This window comes from Mustela putorius, unplaced genomic scaffold (assembly GCF_011764305.1).
Source record: "Mustela putorius furo isolate JIRA1106 unplaced genomic scaffold, ASM1176430v1.1 tig00001149_pilon_pilon_pilon, whole genome shotgun sequence".
Classification (NCBI taxonomy): domain Eukaryota; kingdom Metazoa; phylum Chordata; class Mammalia; order Carnivora; family Mustelidae; genus Mustela; species Mustela putorius.
In genome coordinates, this window is record NW_025421595.1 from 1,198,523 (window position 1) to 1,216,695 (window position 18,173).

Consider the following 18,173-nt stretch of genomic DNA (forward strand, 5'->3'; position numbering starts at 1 on the left):
TTTCTTCCATTTATTCAGTTACTAGCAGTTATGTAGTAAGTATTCAAGATTACATATATTCAGGGAGGGTTTACCTTTATAATGGCTAAATTTGCCTATTTATAATGGGCTAAATATGCCTATTTAGCATAAAACTGTACACATGGATTTTATTTTTTTACAGTTAAAACAGTTAACATCTACAATGAAATTTCCATCTCTTCCATCTCTCTAAAGCAATTGTTTTTAGTAATTTCCTTCCTGATATTCCTGCCTAATGCAGTCATATATATGAACATACCCCTAATGCAAACATACATATGGGAAGTATCCTTTTCTCCATCTGATTGCTAATAAAATATTTTATTCTTCACAGGCATGTGATAACTTAAGCTTGAGTGATCACTTACTAAGAGCAGTATTAAATCTCCTCAGAAGAGAGGTTTCAGAGCATGGCCGTCATTTACAACAATATTTCAATCTGTTTGTAATGTATGCCAATTTAGGTAAGAATTCTTTTTAATTCCATATAATGTATTATTTCACATTTAGTACTAAATGATGAATGTATTTTAATGCAGTGATGAGATCTAATTTCTTCTGAAACAGAAGCAATAGTCCATATTTATGTAGATAAAATCCATTACAGATTTTTTGTTAATCTTTTTTGTTTTTAATTTTTTTTTTAAGATTTTATTTATTTTTTTGACAGACAGTGATCACAAGTAGGCAGAGAGGCAGGCAGAAGAGAGAGAGGAGGAAGCAGGCTCCCTGCTTAGCAGAGAGCCCGATGCAGGGCTCGATCCCAGGACCCTGAGATCATGACCTGAGCCAAAGGCAGAGGCTTAACCCTCTGAGCCACCCAGGCGCCCCATTGTTAATCACTTTTTTTTTTTTTTTTTTTTTAAGATTTATTTATTTATTTATTTATTTGACAGAGAGAGAGAGAGAGATCACAAGTAGGCAGAGAGGCAGGCAGAGAGAGAGGAGGAAGCATGCTCCCTGCTGAGCAGAGAGCCCGATGTGGGACTCGATCCCAGGACCCTGAGATCATGACCTGAGCCGACGGCAGCGGCTTAACCCACTGAGCCACCCAGGCACCCTGTTAATCACTTTTTAATGGGAATTTTCATCTTGGATTCTGGTAATTTATGCAGTCTTCCTCATATTTTTATCACCTAATGCTGGTTTTAAAAAAAACTTGTTTCACACGCTATATCCCATATGATACAGATCAAAATTACATTTTCTGAAGGATCCCAGTCACATGACACTTGTCAGGTGTAGGAATCACTTCCTATGGGTTGCCTGTGTGTGTGGCTCAGTTGGTTAAGCGACTGCCTTCAGCTCAGGTCATGATCCTAAAGTCCTAGGATCAAGTCCCTCATTGGGGGGACTTGATCCCTGCTGAGCAGGGAGCCTGCTTCTCCTTCTGACCCTTGACCTTTCCCCCTCAATGCTCTCTCTCTCTCACACACTCTCTCCCTCAAATAAAATCTTTAAGGAAAAAAAAAAGAATCACTTATTAAAGAAGTTAGTTGCAAAAAAAAAAAAAAGTTAGTTGCATTATATATATATGTGTTTTTGTTAAAATAAATTGAAGGCAGTGAAAATGTACATAAGTTATTAATTTCTGTTGAAATCAGTAGCTTCAAAATATGTTTTTCTCGTGTTCATTTCTTTTTAGTTATTCCAGAGTGCTTACTTAAAATGTTAAGCAGTGGGGCGCCTGGGTGGCTCAGTGGGTTAGGCCGCTGCCTTCGGCTCAGGTCATGATCTCAGGGTCCTGGGATCGAGTCCCACATCGGGCTCTCTGCTCAGCGGCGGGCCTGCTTCTCTCTCTCTCTGCCTGCCTCTCCATCTACTTGTGATTTCTCTCTGTCAAATAAATAAATAAATAATCTTTAAAAAAAAATGTTAAGCTGTATTTTTTTGTTAGGCTTATTATTCTATTGTGTTTTGATTAGATTTTTAAGTTTTTTTAGTCATGCCCACCACAACTAGAGTATAACATCTTAGTAATAGGGGTTTTTTGCACAATAGTTCTTAGTCACTGTTTTCTGAATGGATGGATAGTCAAGAATATACATAAGAAATGTTCTAAAATTTTTAATATTCTTATAAATTATTGTTTATTAAGAGTTTAGGAAGAGGGTACCTGGGTTAAAGCCTCTGCCTTCGGTTCACGTCATGATAATTCATGGGTCCTGGGATCAAGCCCCACATCGGGCTCTCTGCTCAGCAGGGAGCCTGCCTCTTCCTTTCTCTGCCTGCCTCTCTGCCTACTTGTGATCTCTATCAAATAAATAAATAAAATTTTTTACAAAAAAAAAAAGTTTAGGAAGAATAAATTTCTTACATTTACATTACAAGTTTAAACATCAGTGATTCAGATTTTGATGCCCCCATAGCTCAGGATTACTAATCTTTTGAGATGTAGTTTAGTTGAAAATTTTATAATATTGATATATATTTGGGTACAAGTTCATGAGGAATTGATTCAGAGTTCATTTTATTTATTTATTTTTAAAGGTTTTATTTATTTGAAAAAAAAGCAAGAATATGAGGTGTAAGGGGCATCAGGAGACAGAGGGAGAAGCTGAGCAGGGAGCCCGATGTGGGACTCCATCCCAGGACCCTGGGATCATGACCTGAGCCAAAGGAGATGGTTAACCAACTGAGCCATCCCGGCACACCCAGAGATCATTTTAATTACACATATTTTGTATCCGAGGTTAAATTGTTTATCCAGTCATTCCTCTTTGTAAAGTATAATCTGTATGAACTTAACTAATAGTCACTACTAATTACTTAATAGAAAACTTTACTTTTGTTCTCTTTTTTCACTGTTGTTTCTGTAGTATATTACCCTTTCCTTACGTATCTCTAATTGAGATTCTGGGAATCTTATAGTTAAGAGGGAACAGGGTATTACACAAACAAGCACACATTGTTTTTGTTTTTCTGGTACAAAAAGATACTTTTATTATAGCACAGGGACAGGATACATGGGCAGAAAGAGCTGCCAAGTTTTATGGAGGAGATTATCCTTATTTTTATTCATATTTTTAATGCAAAACTATTAAATTTAAACATTCACAGTAATGATATTTTGTAGATTTTTGTTTCTGTTCTTGTTTTTTTAAGAGTGCACATGAAAGCATGTGTGGTTGGGAGGGGGGCAAGGAAAGAGGGATACAGAATCTTAAGCTAGCTCCAGTGCAAAACCTGACAAGGGGCTCAGTCCCATGATCCTGAAATCAGGGCCTAAGCCAAAATCAAGAGTCAGAGGCTTAAGCAACAGAGCCACCTAGGCATACCTATAATTTTCATTTTTTCATTTCAGTTATTGTTTTTTTTTTTTAAAGATTTTATTTGTTTATTTGACAGAGGGAGATCACAAGTAGGCAGAGAGGCAGGCAGAGAGAGAGGAGGAAGCAGGCTCCCCGCTGAGCAGAGAGCCCTATGCGGGGCTCGATCCCAGGACCCTGGGATCACAACCTGAGCCGAAGGCAGAGGCTTAACCCACTGAACCACCCAGGCGCCCTCAGTTATTGTTTATTTACAGATCATTTATTGGTCCATAGTAGAATTTATTTGTAATTTAGATAGCCATAAATAATTATGCGTTGATGAATCTTAATATTAAATCCTTGGGGGGACGCCTGGGTGGCTCAGTTGGTTGGACGACTGCCTTTGGCTCAGGTCATGATTCTGGAGTCCTGGGATCGAGTCCCGCATCGGGCTCCCAGCCCTATGGGGAGTCTGCTTCTCCCTCTGACCTTCTCCTCACTCATGCTCTCTCTCTCACTGTCTCTCTCTCAAATAAATAAATAAAATCTTTAAAAAAAAAAAATTAAATCCTTGGGGACATCTGGTGGCTTGGTGGGTTAAAGCCTCTACCTTTGGCTCAGGTCGTGATCCCAGGGTCCTGGGATCGAGCCCCACATTGAGCTGTCTGCTCGGCGGGGAGCCTGCTTCCCCCTCTCTCTCTTTCTGCCTACTTGTGATCTCTGTCAAATAAATAAATAAAAATATTTTTTTAAAAAAATATTTTAAAAAATACATATTATGGATTTTATAAAGGTGAAACATTGCATATGCCATACATTCTTTCCTTTTCCATGAAAATTTTCACTTTATTTCATATTTCTCCCTAAACCATTTCTCCCATAATTTCCTTTTTTAATTGTGTTACATTGATCACCATACAGTAGGTCATTAGTTTTTGATGTAGTGTTCCATGATTCATTCATTGTTCACATATAACACACAGTGCTCCATGCAGGATGTGCCCTCCTTAAGCCATACATTCTTTGACCTTCTCAGTAAGGTCTGCAGCAGCACCCCCTAATCAAACATCTGAATATTTCAGTAATAAATACTCATTGTGTTACAGTGGCTGGGGAGTATCATAACAGTTAAAACCAGGCAGGCTTCACCAAAAAATATGTTGTGACATGAACATTATTTTTTTTTTCCCAAAGATTGATTTAATTTGCCAGAAAGAAAGGTCAAAAATATGGGAGAAGCAGGTTCCCTGCTGAGCAGGAGCCTGATGTGGGACTCAGTCCCAGGACCCTGTGATCATGACCTGAGCCAAAGGCAGATGCTTACCCTACTGAGCTATCCAGGCATTCCAACACCAGCATTATTTAAAAAAAGGGGAAAAAACTAGGTTTTTCAGGATTTTTGAATTTCACATAAAACTTTGTGAACCTCTCTTTTTGGTCCTGGGAATACAGTTATGGCATAAAGAATTAATGAGATGGGGTACCTGGGTGGCTCAGTGGGTTAAGCCTCTGCCTTCAGCTCAGGTCATGGTCCCAGGGTCCTGGGATCCAGCCCCGCATTGGGCTCCCTGCTCAGTGGGGAGCTAGCTCTTACCTCTCTGCCTATTTGTGATCTCTCTCACTCTGTCAAATAAATAAAAAATTTTAATAAAACAAAAAGAATTTTAATGGAATATAAAATATTGTGATACAAGGGAAAATACAAGTGCTATCATACACATTCACGGCATATCTGAACTACACTTAAGAGAGTAAGAAGGACTTGCTGGAGTAAGTAATATGGGAATTTATTGGTAAACGGAATGAATGGCTTATTGGACAAATAAGTTACTGAAAGTTACTCAGTATGAATTGAATTGGTGAAAGATACGATATACAAGAAGGAATTAGCAAGATGCTCTAACACATAGTGTTTTGACAGGTCTTGTGAGAAAACGTTTTTAGTTTATCATGAGGGCATTGAGAACCGTTATAGCACAGCAATAGTCCCCCCTCCACCCCCCTTCTCTATGGTTTCCGTCTGTGGTTTCAATTATATGCAGTGTGGTCTAGATGTGTATGATCCTCCCCTTGAGGTACTGACAGAAGGTCAGTGATAATGTAAGATTACATAACAACATCATTCACGCAGGCATTTTATCATCTCACATCATCACAAGAAGAATGGTGAGTACACTAAGGTATTTTGAGAGAAAGATCCACATAACTTTACTACAGTGTGTTGTTAAAATTGTTCTGTGTTATTGTTGTTAATCCCTTATCATATGTAACTTACAAAGTATGTGAGTATGGGTGAAAAACACAGTATATATATATATAGATCAAGTCTTGGAGGTCTTGGAACATATTCCTGGTGTATAAGGGAGGCTTATTTATTAATATTTGCCTTAGAAAGATTGTACTGATTACTAGCTCATTCAGTAGTAGACCATTGGGACTCTTGATCTCGGGTTCAAGCCTCACATGGGTGTAGAGATTACTTGAAAAAAAAAAAATTTTTTTTTTAAAGAAAAAGACCAAGATATCACTTGAAGTGAGAGAGTAGTGGTGCCATTACTGAGAGGAAACATAGGAAGAGGAACCCATTTGGGAAGATTAAAAGTATGTTCCACACTTAAATGAAGTTGTTCAGTGAATAGTGAGATGTGTATATCCAAATTTTAAATCATTTCAGTGAATGTATCTAATACTGTAGGCTTAATCAAGAAAAGTAACTAGGGTCAGGAGAATGGGAACTTTAAAGAAACACAATCTTCATAGCTAGAAAGAAGAATCCACAAGTAAGATAAAGAAATAGCAAAAAAAAAAAAGAGAGAGGTAGAAAGAAAATGAGAGGAAATCCAAGGTTAAAGAGTTTTGAGATGTAGGAATTAAGAACTGTTTTTACCTTCAAAGAAAGGTTGAGACAGGCACTAAATGGTCATGAGATTTGGAAAAATAAGGGAGGTAGAAATAGCAAATTTAGGACCCCCCCTTGTCTTTTTTTTTTTTTTTTTTTAGTTTACAAAAGAAATTTTATTTCTGATTTAATTTAGTTCCTGTCTTTACTACCTCACTTTGGTTTTTTTCTATTAATTTTTTTTTAGGAGCTGCTGAGTGCCTCAGTCAGTTAGGTGTCTCTCTTTGACTCAGGTCATGATCCCCAGGTCCTGGGACTGAGCCTTTCATCAGGCTCCTTGCTCAGCAGGGAACCTCCTTCTCCCCCTCCCGCTCTCCCTGCTTGTGCACATGCATTTTCGCTCGCTCTCTCAAATAAATAAATGAACCCTTAAAAAGTAATTATTATTTATTTATTCATTCATTGGTGAGAGAGAGTGAGAACATGAGCAGGAATTGACGAAGGACAAAGGGACAGGAAGAAGCAGACTCCCTGCTAAACAGGGAGCCCAGTGAGGGATTCAGTCTCAAGACCCCACAAGTCTCAAGAGCTTGTTGTGGCTTTTTTCGGAAATGCCAAGACCAGTGCTGAACCAATGACAGAAACATAACCAAGCCTACCGGGTGCCCCCACCTTACTTTATAATGATGAGAGTTGCCATCTTAGGTCTCTAGATCCAAAGAGTATTATTTCCTTAGAGCTCAGTGTTATTGGAATCCCACAGTCACAATTTCACTTAGAATAATTAAACTAAATCAATGTTTTTTTTTTATTCTGCTTGTATTTCTGTAGTCTAAACAGAATAGATGAACTTCCATAGAACTGTAGGCATCTATATTAGATAATTACTTTTTACTAGTGCAACACTTGCATTCTACTTGCTTTTATTTCTCCAACATGTATTCTTCTCCCCATTTTGATAGGCATGGCAGAAAAGACACAGCTTCTGAAATTGAGTGTACCTGCTACATTTATGCTAGTGTCTTTAGATGAAGGACCAGGTCCTCCAATCAAATATCAGTATGCTGAATTGGGCAAGTTATACTCAGTAGTGTCTCAGCTGATACGCTGTTGCAATGTCTCATCAAGAATGCAGTCTTCAATCAATGGTAAAGTAGATTTTTACTCTATATCATAACAATAATCATAGACTTCTGTATTACTTAAATCTCTGAATATTTATAAAAATGAACTAAAGCCTGAAGGCTGATGGTTTTGTTATTTTTTTAAACCATGAAGCTGTTTCACATGTTCAAAAAGAATTTTTAAAAATTTTGGGCAGTTGCCTTCAGCTTGGGTGGTGGTCCCAGCATCCTGGGATCAAGTCCCGCATTGGGCTCCTTGCTCCATAGGGAGCCTGCTTCTCTCTCTGCCACTCTGTCTGCCTATGTCTCTCTCTCTCTCTCTCTGACAAATAAAATCTTTAAAAAAAAGAAATTACTACCTACTCTGATAAATCCCTTAAGTTATGAAATTGTTGGCTTAAAAATTTTAACTTTAATTTTTTGTCTTCATTGTCAGTGTTTGCATTTTTTTGGATCTTACCATTGTGGAATACATATGATTATTTTAATGAATATTTTACTGGACTTAGGAAAGTTAATTTATAGTGTGACTATAATTTATAGTCAGTTTTTGAATTTATAGTGTGACTATAATTTATAGTCAGTTTTTGAAGTAAAAAAATCAGTATTACAATTTTTTATAGAAGTTAATTGGCTTTTTACTGATGATGATCTATTCTAGGTAATCCCCCTCTTCCCAATCCTTTTGGTGATCCTAATTTATCACAGCCTATAATGCCAATTCAGCAGAATGTGGCAGACATTTTGTTCGTGAGAACAAGTTATGTGAAGAAAATTATCGAAGATTGCAGTAACTCAGAGGAAACCATCAAATTGCTTCGTTTTTGCTGCTGGGAGAATCCTCAGTTCTCTTCTACTGTCCTCAGTGAACTTCTCTGGCAGGTTAGAGGAAAATAAACATTCATATGTTCATAACTTGATTTAGATTCCTTTAAATTAGTAATTCAACTTTCTTTTACTTGTTCTAGGTTGCATATTCATACACCTATGAACTTCGGCCATATTTGGATTTACTTTTACAGATTTTACTTATTGAAGATTCTTGGCAGACTCACAGGTGAATACATACTTTTGCTACCAGAATAATCACAATTTTTAGGTTCTAGAAATAATAATTGAAATTACCAGCTGCCAAATATACTTTTATTTCATAAAGCTCTGTTAATGTTTTATCTTAGAAGCAATAAGAAATTAGGAATGCCTTGTTAGCTCAGTTGTAGAACATAGGACTCTTGATGTCGAGGTTGTGAGTTTGAGCCCCAATTTCAGTGTAGAGATTTTTTTTGTTTCTTTTTTTTTTTTTTTTTTTTTTTTTTTAATTTGACAGAGTCACAGCAAGAGAGGGAACACAAGCAGGGGGAGTGGGAGAGGGATAAGCAGGTCATTTGCAAGCAGGAAGCCCAATGCAGGGCTCAGTGCCCAGACGCCAGGATCACAACTTGAGCCGAAGGCAGATGCTTAACAACTGAGCCACACAGGTGCTCTATAGTAGAGATTCCTTAAAACTAAAATTTTCATTAAAAAAAAAAAAAGAAAGAATAATTTAAAAATTAAAATGAAGGGGCACCTGGGCAGCTAGCTCTTCAGTCAGTTAAGCATCTACCTTCAGCTCAGATCATCATCTCAATGTCCTGGGATAGAGCCCCACATCTGGCTTCTTCTCCCTCTGCCATCCCCCTGTTTGTGCTCTCTCCTCTCTCTGTCAAATAAATAAAATGTTTTTTAAAAAACTAAAACAAATAAAATTTTGTTTCATTTTTAATGTTTAGACCTAAAGTTCCAGTTTCACTCTTAATACTATCTTCTCCTTAATGTTTTCTTTTTCTTTTTCTTTTTCTTTTTTTTTTTTTTTAAAGAAAACTAGCTTAGGGGGCACTTGGGTGGCTCAGTCATTAAGCATCTGCCTTCCGCTCAGGTCGAGATACTAGGGTCCTGGGATCGAGCCCTACATTGGACTCCCTGCTTGGCAGGAAGCCTGCCTCTCCCACTCCCACTCCCCCGACTTGTGTTCCATCTCTCTTTGTCATCTATCAAATAAATAAAATCTGAAAAAAGAAAGAAAAAAAACTAGGTTAGTCTTTTGATAAGTATTTAAGCTCCATATAAATATTTTCAGGTTATTCTATACATGAGGTTGTTTTATTGTTTTATTTCATTTTTAATGATTTATTTATCTTAGTGAATGTTGGCAGGGCAGTGGGGTACTAGGGAGAGGCAGAGAGTCTTAAACAGATTCTGCACTCAGGGAAGACCTCCACACACAGCTGGATCTTACCACCCTGTGATCACAACTTGAGCCCAAACCAAAAGTTGGATGTTTAACTGACTGCGCCACCAAGATGCCCCTGTACTTGTTCTTTAATTAGTTATATGGTAACATTTAGTTTCTAAAAGTAATCGTAGTCTGTTATAAGTATATGAAGAGTCAAAAGCGGTAAATTTTTTTTTTTTAATTGAGAGAAAAAGAGCATAAGCAGGGTGATGAGGGAGAAGCAGACTCCCCACTGAGCCAGGAGCCCCATGAGGAGCTCCATCCCAGGACCCTGAGATCATGACCTGAGCCAAAGGCAGATGCTTAACTCACTGCACCACCCACGTGTCCCAAAGTGCTAATTTTTTAGAACTAAAGTAATTCTACTCTAAGTCTTTATCCCCAAATTCCTCTGTATGTTCTTTGCCATGAAATTAAGCCCACAGGAATTTTTTTTTTTTTTTTTCTAAAGTAGTTTCCACACCCAGTTGGAGCCCAGTACAGGGGTGGAATTCATCAGCCTAATAAGCTCAAGAACTGAGCTGAAATCACACTTAACCATCTGAGCCACCCAGGAGCCCACAAGTTATGATGTAGAATTAGTTACCCAATATCCCTCATTTTTCTTGCAAAAGCATTATTTTATAATAATTTATTTTAAAAGGAAACAAATACAAGCATATTGTCACCCATTAGCCATGATCAAAAGAAAAAGATGAAAATGGGGCGCCTGGGTGGCTCAGTGGGTTAAAGCCTCTGCCTTCGGCTCAGGTCATGATCCCAGGGTCCTGAGATCGAGCCCCACATCGGGCTCTCTGCTCAGCAGGGAGCCTGCTTCCTCCTCTCTCTCTGCCTGCCTCTCTGCCTACTTGTGATCTCTGTCTGTCAAATAAATAAATAAAATCTTTAAAAAAAAAAAAAAAAAAAAAAAAAAAGAAAAAGATGAAAATACTTTTTTTTTTAAGATTTTACTTTTTTATTTGTAAAAGAGAAAGACACAAGCAGGGGGAGCAACAGAGGGAGAGGAAGAAGCAGATTCCCTGCTGAGCAGGAGCCTGATGTGGGACTCAATCCCAAGACCCTGGGACCATGACCTGAGTCAAAGGCAGGCACTTTACTGACTGACCTGCCCAAGCATCCTACATTATTTTATAAATTTGTAGTGCTTAATCATTACAATCTTGAATTTCAGGGGGACTAGAAATACTAGACTTCTTGAATTAATATTTTAATTTGTCATCTAATTAGCCATCACGGATTTCAAACAAATCAGTTAATGTCAAAATGGCATTAACCAAAACCAGTCACCATGAGACAGAAATATTTAGAAGTTTCAACCTACATTTGTTTATTACTCAGTATCTATTTCAGTATCATAAGAGAATTTATTTTTTTAATTTTATTTGAATTCTAGTTAGTTAACATACAGTAATACTGTTTCAGAAGTATATTTTAGTGATTGATCATTTACAGAGAATACCTAGTGCATATTCTACTACCTGCCCTCCTAAATGCCCATGACCCAGTTACTTCATCCACCCCTACACACCTCCTCTAGCAACCCTCAGGTGTTCTCTGTGGTTAAGTCTCTTGGTTTGTTTTTCTCTCTTTTTTTTCCTTTTTTTTCCTCCTTTCTCACATGTTCATCTGTTTGTTTCTTAAATTCTACATAAGAGTGAGATTATAATGAACATTTAGTGTATTCAGTTTACATTACAAAGTATCTGCTATGTGCCACACCAGTAATAGGCAACAGAACAGGTAAAGACGAACGGTTTACAATGGTATATAAAAAGTAGTTGTAGTAATGATAAGTTGGCAAAAATACCGACTGACTTCATTATCACCTAAAACTAAAGAATTAAGTGGAGTATAAACTACAATACCATTGTTTCCAAGATAAACAAGATTTAGATTATGAAGCGTATATACTGCAAAACAAAAGCACAAAACAGGTGCCTGCCTGGCTCAATCAGAAGAGCATGCAACTCTTGATGTTGGGGTAGGGATTTCGAGGCCCACATTTTGGGTAAAGATTACCAAAATAAATAAAAACATAACCAAAAAATTGGTTTTTTATTCGGAATATCATGATGTCCCAAGTAAGTAAGGTAAATGGTGGAAAGGAGTTTCTCTAGAGACTTTCTTTCTAAGTCCTCCTAAAAAAGAAAGAAGGCACATTTTGCCCACAAATAATTTTAAATTGGCTTTTGAGAAAAACAAGAAGTAATTGGATGTATAAAATGTTATGCTGATACTTGGTTAGAACTGCAGTGCAGTCTAATTATTAGCAAATCAGCCAAGTTTACTCTTGCCAGTAAAAATTGCTTTATAAAGTTCATTTTGTAAAATGTGAAATTTTGTCACTTCCATAGTCACTAGACTCTGCTGTCTTTTAAAAAAAAGGAAAAAAGATCTGGAGGGCTCCTGGGTGGCTCAGTCAGTTAAGCGTCCAGCTCCTGATTTTGCCTAAGATTATGGTCTCAGGGTTGTGGGATTAAGCCTTCTGTGAGGCTCCATGCCCAGTGGGAAGTCTGTTTGAGGTTCTCTCTTTACCTCTCCATCTGCCCCTCTGCCTCCTGCACATGTGCACTCACACTCTCCTTTATTTCTCTAGAATAAATTAAATCTTTTTTTTTTTTTAAGATTTTATTTATTTATTTGACAGAGAGAAATCACAAGTAGATGGAGAGGCAGGCAGAGAGAGAGAGAGAAGCAGGCTCCCTGCTGAGCAGAGAGCCCGATGCGGGACTCGATCCCAGGACCCTGAGATCATGACCTGAGCCGAAGGCAGCGGCCCAACCCACTGAGCCACCCAGGCGCCCTAAATTAAATCTTTTTAAAAGAATTCTCTAACTCAGTAATTTGATCGAACTGAAATTACATTCAACTGAAGCAGTCTTGCAGACATAGAGTTAACTTTAATCCTTATTTTAATATTACTGATGCATTTAATTTATAGTTAGCAAAATAATACTGGGTTAATAATGTGAGTAAGACTTCAGACTTTTCAGTCAGACTTTAGCCATCTTTCCACCTTGCTGCCTTTATGACAGTAGGCAAACTGAATTCTGTACTTGTTTTTTCATCTTTTAAATGGGTTTATTCCTTAGGTAATTAACTCTAGGGTTAAATGATTTGATGATTACATTAAAATATGTATAAGTGGCACAGTGTTAGCTACCAAATACTACAAATACTACAAATATTTATATTTGATTCTTTTTTAGAATTCATAATGCACTTAAAGGAATCCCAGATGATCGAGATGGTTTGTTTGATACAATTCAGCGCTCTAAGAATCACTATCAAAAAAGAGCATACCAGTGTATAAAATGTATGGTAGCACTCTTTAGCAATTGTGCTGTTGCTTACCAAATATTACAGGTGAGAATTATTTTCTCAAATCATGTAATAACCTGTATCATAATTAAGAACTGCTTTAAAAGAATTGTGAAAATTTGGACTTAGAAGTTAACATTGAAAATTGTTCTAAATTATTTCTTTTTTTTTTTTCCCTCTTTTGAAGGGTAATGGAGATCTTAAAAGAAAGTGGACCTGGGCAGTGGAATGGCTTGGAGATGAACTTGAAAGAAGACCATATACTGGCAATCCTCAATATGCTTACAATAACTGGTCTCCTCCAGTGCAAAGCAATGAAACATCAAATGGCTATTTTTTGGAGAGATCACATAGTGCAAGGATGACTCTTGCAAAAGCTTGTGAACTCTGCCCAGAGGAGGTAAAAAAAGCCACCAAAGGGCAGCAGATAAAAATGGAAGAAAAAAAAGTAATTTTTTATATTTATAGGCCAGTGTTTATTAATTTCAAAAAATTGTGTTCCAGTTTTGTTGGCTTTAATGTTCTTTGTTGCTTGATTTTGTTTTTAAAAAATCAAATAAACTTAGTAACTCCTTTGTTAGAGAAATTCCTGTGAAATTTTCTAAAAATTATAGACCTGGAAAAATCTAATTTTTTTCTCTAATCGTTAGTTATTTTATTTGCTTTAAATGAAAAAATGGTAAACAGTCAACTGGTAACATTTTTTAAACTTTTTTCTCAAAGAGTAATTAAAATAAATTTAAAGCTGTTTGCATAATCAAATTACTAATCTCTTAATTTAAAATTAGGAGCCAGATGATCAAGATGCTCCAGATGAGCATGAGTCATCTCTACCAGAAGATACTCCATTGTATCTTCATTCATCTGGATCTCATTGTCAACAGGTAAGTAAGACTTCAGTGGGTTGTTTTTTTGTTTTTGTTTTTTTTTTTTCAGTAAGTTTTTGTACTTTACCAAAAAAAGAGAATTTAGTTATTTTTCTTACATGTTTTGTAAATTTTCATCTCTGACTACGAAGTAATAAAGGGATTATTCATAATAGCTTTGCCAGGATGATCAGAGAAAGAGAATGGTTATAGTTGGGGTCATGTTGCAGCATGTTTCAGTCTACCCTTATCGCATTTTTCCTGCCAGTTAGGTAATACTCTTATGCTATTATAGTTAATAAAAATATGTGATCCTTCATATGAACATAAAATTAATAACCGTTGAAGAAACGACAAGACAAACATCTTGGTTACCTTTGCCCCAATATTCCTTTGCAGTAAAAATGTTGTACAAAATCAATTTGAGTGATTTCACTAGATGATGAGGCATTGGGGAAAAATGATAACTGGTAAGAAATATACATGAACAGTTCACCTTTCATTGAAAAACAAGAATTTGGAGAAATGTTTCAGGAAAGATTGTCCTAAGTTTAAATCACAAACATGACTAAGTGAGGTCTTTAAATTTAATATGCCTCAGAATCATGTAAAGGCACTTGTTAAAAACAGGTGACTAAGTTCCAACTCCAGGATTTCTGACCATCAGAGGTGGAATATAAGACTGTATTCTGACAAGTTTCCAGTTGATACTGATGCTGCTGGTCTGTGGACCACAGTGAGAGTACCAATTCTATAAGTGGAGTATTTGGTGAGAAACACTTTTAAAATACTTCCCTTGTGAAAGTAGAATCCAGTTTTAACATAAAGGCACATTTTCTTGAAACAGTTTATTATATCATACTTAAATTCCTTAGAATTTTAGAACTGAAATATAGAGTAATTTATATCTACTACATTATTGTTTATAGATAAATCCTTGGAACAGACATGTCTACTTTTACACAAACTTTATCCTATGATTTTTCATTTTAATTTTAATATATGAAAAGTTTGACATAATGCTCTCTTTCACCCTCTCAGAATAATCATGTGCATGGACAGCCATATACAGGGCCAGCAGCACAACACTTGAACAACCACCAAAAAACTGGCCAACACACACAAGAAAATTTTGAAAGCAATGAAGAAGTATCCTTATCTCAAATGAAGGATCAGTGAAATACCTATCATTAACTGCTTTCTTAAGACCATGCACTCAGGCCTTACTGTCCAAACTTTTTCTATGTCTGGCTGATATTCAAAACAAGAGAAACTGTTCAGCATGGAGTAGAAAGTCACTGTCTCATTTGCAGAAATTTGTTGTCAATATATATAAGCCACCTGCAGGGGAAAGTGTATAATGTTTTGTATTAAATGGCTGATACTAATATGTAAATGGCAAAGATGTATATAGTATATTAATGTTTGACTATTAATTCTTAACCAAGAGATTTTTTTTTTTTTTTTGATGAAGAGTCACAGTTCTACAGAAAAGTAATTTTCTTGTTTTGTTGCTGCATTCTGCATCCAGTATTGTCTGCTTCATGGCAATTGGATCAAATCCTTTACCAAAAATAAAACCAAAAAAGATAATATAAAACAGCCCATCCATAACAGTCACACCATTGGTTTCTTATTAATTCTTAGTTACTAGAGCCATGTAAGGCTGTTTGGTAACCTCAAATTGTATGGATGGTGTGGAAAAACTGGTAATGTAACATTGTGTCTGGATATTTTTCATTACCTTTTTATTCTGGTTAATCAGTTTAAAGCTATAATGATGCTATAACATTTAGCATGGCGTCACACTAAGTTTGTGTAGCCAGTGAAGACAAAATCACCTGAATGATCGCAGTTTCCCCTAAAGTGACAGTTTTGTTACCTAGAGGTTTTTATTTCTTACACGTAGCATACATACAAAACAAGAGGAAAAATGTGACAGAGAGGTAGTTTTCAGTTACTCATATATTGTTTATATTTAAAGTTTGACAATTCAGTCTCTTGATGGGAAAAAGAATGTGTAAGTATTGGTTATAGGAATTTTTTAAAAAATTAAAAAGAATATGCAAGCTTTTGCTACCCCAGAATGTATGGAGCATAATAGATGACTGTTTTTTGTGTGCTTGTTTTGTTTTACAATAGAGTTTATTAGGTGATAATTTTACAGAAGCCCAGTGAGGGTGGACATCATCAGAATCCTACAATATTTTGAAGTACCATTGTACCTAGATAACTGGCTGGTTTTCTAGTCAGTCACAATTCTCCTTGAAAGCAAGAATTGTCCCATTTCCTTTTCCATTCCAAAACTCTTAAGTTGTGGTATTTAATTAAAAAGCATATAACTTCTGGTTACTTAATATAATTCTGAAGTACTATTTGAGAATAAACATTTGTTTCGGGATTCTATAACTCATGAGTTAATACCATATTTAAAAAAGAATTGGTAACTTTTGAGTGTGTGTAATATTTTGAAACCTGTCTAAAAACCAAATATCCTGCAATACAGCCTGTCCTATACTATTTAAATATTTTGCTGTTTTGTTTTATAGAAATTATTTTGCTGAATTCACAAATAGAATTTGATTTAAGAAGAATTTGTCTTTTGTGGGCTTTTTTGTTACTTTTTTGTTCTTAAACATTATACATTAAAATTAATTATTTTTATAACATATATTGGCATGATACTGAATCCAGCATTTCAGACATCGCATCTTAGTGCTTAAAATTATTTACTCTTTGGGGAGCCTGGATGGCTCAGGTTAAGCATCTGCCTTCAGCTTAGGCCATGATTTCAGGGTACTGGGATCAACCTATTTCTGGTTCCCAGCTCAGGAGGGAATCTACTTTTCCCTCTCCGTGCCTCCCTGCTCATGCTTTCTCTCTCAAATAAATAAATAAAATCTTTTTTTTTTAAATAATTTACTGTTCACCCTTTATGAATTTAGAAAAAAAAATAAAGTGTTGGTACTTTTTAAAATCCTAAATTAATCAGTCTTATACTTTTGTCACATTTTTGCAGTCAGTTCTTACTATGCACAACAGTATATAGAGTCACAGGGAACAGTTAAGGAACATTGAGCCTTTATTCCTTAGGAAATGCTGGGTTAGGATCCTGTAAGCGTCTACTCACATTTTCGTGTACCAATCAGTACATAACTTTATTTGTGCTTCTGTTTAAAGCTCTTCATTTGTCAAATGTTACTGATTAACATTGAACTCAGTGCCAAATCCACTTTTTTCTTTTTTTTTTTTTTTTTTTTTTTTTTAAGTCCCATTGCAGGGCTTAAACTCATGACTCGGATCAAGAGATCAAGATGTGCTCAGAAATCAAGAGTCAGATGCCTAACTGAGTGAGCCACCCAGGTGCCCCAGACCTGTAACTCATTCTTAAACAGTCCCTATCTATAATGTAATTTCTCTTGAAAGCATAGCACATAGACTACTTTTGCTTTAAAAACACTGGGTAATGTGCATGGCTTAAGCACTTTTCTTGGGGGCCATTTTTTAAACAGTAAAATTACCACTAAAAAGAAAAAAAGAATAGCAAGTGACACTCAGTAGATCCAAAGTCTGTGAAAGCTGAAATAAGAAGGCAAATTTTCAACCTTATTCAGTCTGAGAGCATTCATATCAGGCACCTAAAAATTTCTGCTGTTTGTAACTCTCAGTAAATGGCCACACAAAAGTACTGATTTTGAGGTTATAAAGAAATTTTACTGGGGTGCCTGGGTGGCTCAGTCAGTTAAGGGTTCAGTTTACAATCTCAAAGCTGTGAGATCAAGTGCTGCATTGGGCTCCACACTTGGTAGGAATTCTCAATCCCTCTCCCTCTGCCCTCCTGCTTGCATGCGCACTCTCTCTAAAAAAACTCTTTAAAAACACAAAAAAGTTTGGGGCGTGTGGGTGACTGACTCAGTGGGTTAAGCCTTTGCCTTCGGCTCAGCTCATGGTCTCAGGGTCTTGGGATCGAGCCCTGCCTCTGGCTCTCTGCTCAGTGGGGAGCCTGCTTCCCTATCTCTCTTTGCCTGCCTCTCTGCCTACTTGTGATCTCTAAATATCAAATAAATAAATAACGTCTTTTAAAAAAAAGTTTTGGGGTGCCTGTTAATCCTCTGCCTTTGGCTCAAGTCATGATCTCAGAGTCCTTGGATCAAGCCCCTCATCGGGGCTGCAGGGAGCCTGCTTCACTGCCTCTCTCTCTGCCTGCCTCTCTGCCTACTTGTGATCCCTCCCTCTCTCTGTCAAGTAAATAGATAAATTAAATAAATAAATAAAAATCTTTATTTAAAAAAAAAAAAAGTTTTGGGGCGCCTGGGTGGCTCAGTGGATTGGGCCGCTGCCTTCGGCTCAGGTCATGATCTCAGGGTCCTGGGATCCAGTCCCGCATCGGGCTCTCTGCTCGGCGGGGAGCCTGCTTCCCTCTCTCTCTCTCTCTCTGCCTGCCTCTCCGTCTACTTGTGATTTCTCTCTGTCAAATAA

General features: G+C 36.7%; 1 protein-coding gene across 7 annotated transcripts in view; it reads left to right on the top strand.

The window, feature by feature from the left end:
* LOC123394027 (probable ubiquitin carboxyl-terminal hydrolase FAF-X) overlaps positions 1-17,593 on the top strand; it is a 156,075-nt gene extending 138,482 nt beyond the window's left edge. For 4 of the 7 annotated variants that reach the window (XM_045087482.1, XM_045087481.1, XM_045087480.1 and 1 more), the window contains 8 exons: positions 356-485; positions 7,074-7,259; positions 7,897-8,117; positions 8,204-8,292; positions 12,717-12,873; positions 13,016-13,276; positions 13,617-13,712; positions 14,736-16,609. In XM_045087482.1, coding sequence (XP_044943417.1) covers positions 356-485; positions 7,074-7,259; positions 7,897-8,117; positions 8,204-8,292; positions 12,717-12,873; positions 13,016-13,276; positions 13,617-13,712; positions 14,736-14,873 — 1,278 coding nt within the window. In that variant the 3' untranslated portion in view covers positions 14,874-16,609. Of the gene's footprint in view, positions 1-355; positions 486-7,073; positions 7,260-7,896; positions 8,118-8,203; positions 8,293-12,716; positions 12,874-13,015; positions 13,277-13,616; positions 13,713-14,735; positions 16,610-16,963 lie in introns of those variants that run through there. The other 3 variants (XM_045087484.1, XM_045087485.1, XM_045087483.1) reach the window with 3 other exon arrangements.
* Positions 17,594-18,173: the final 580 nt, after the last annotated feature.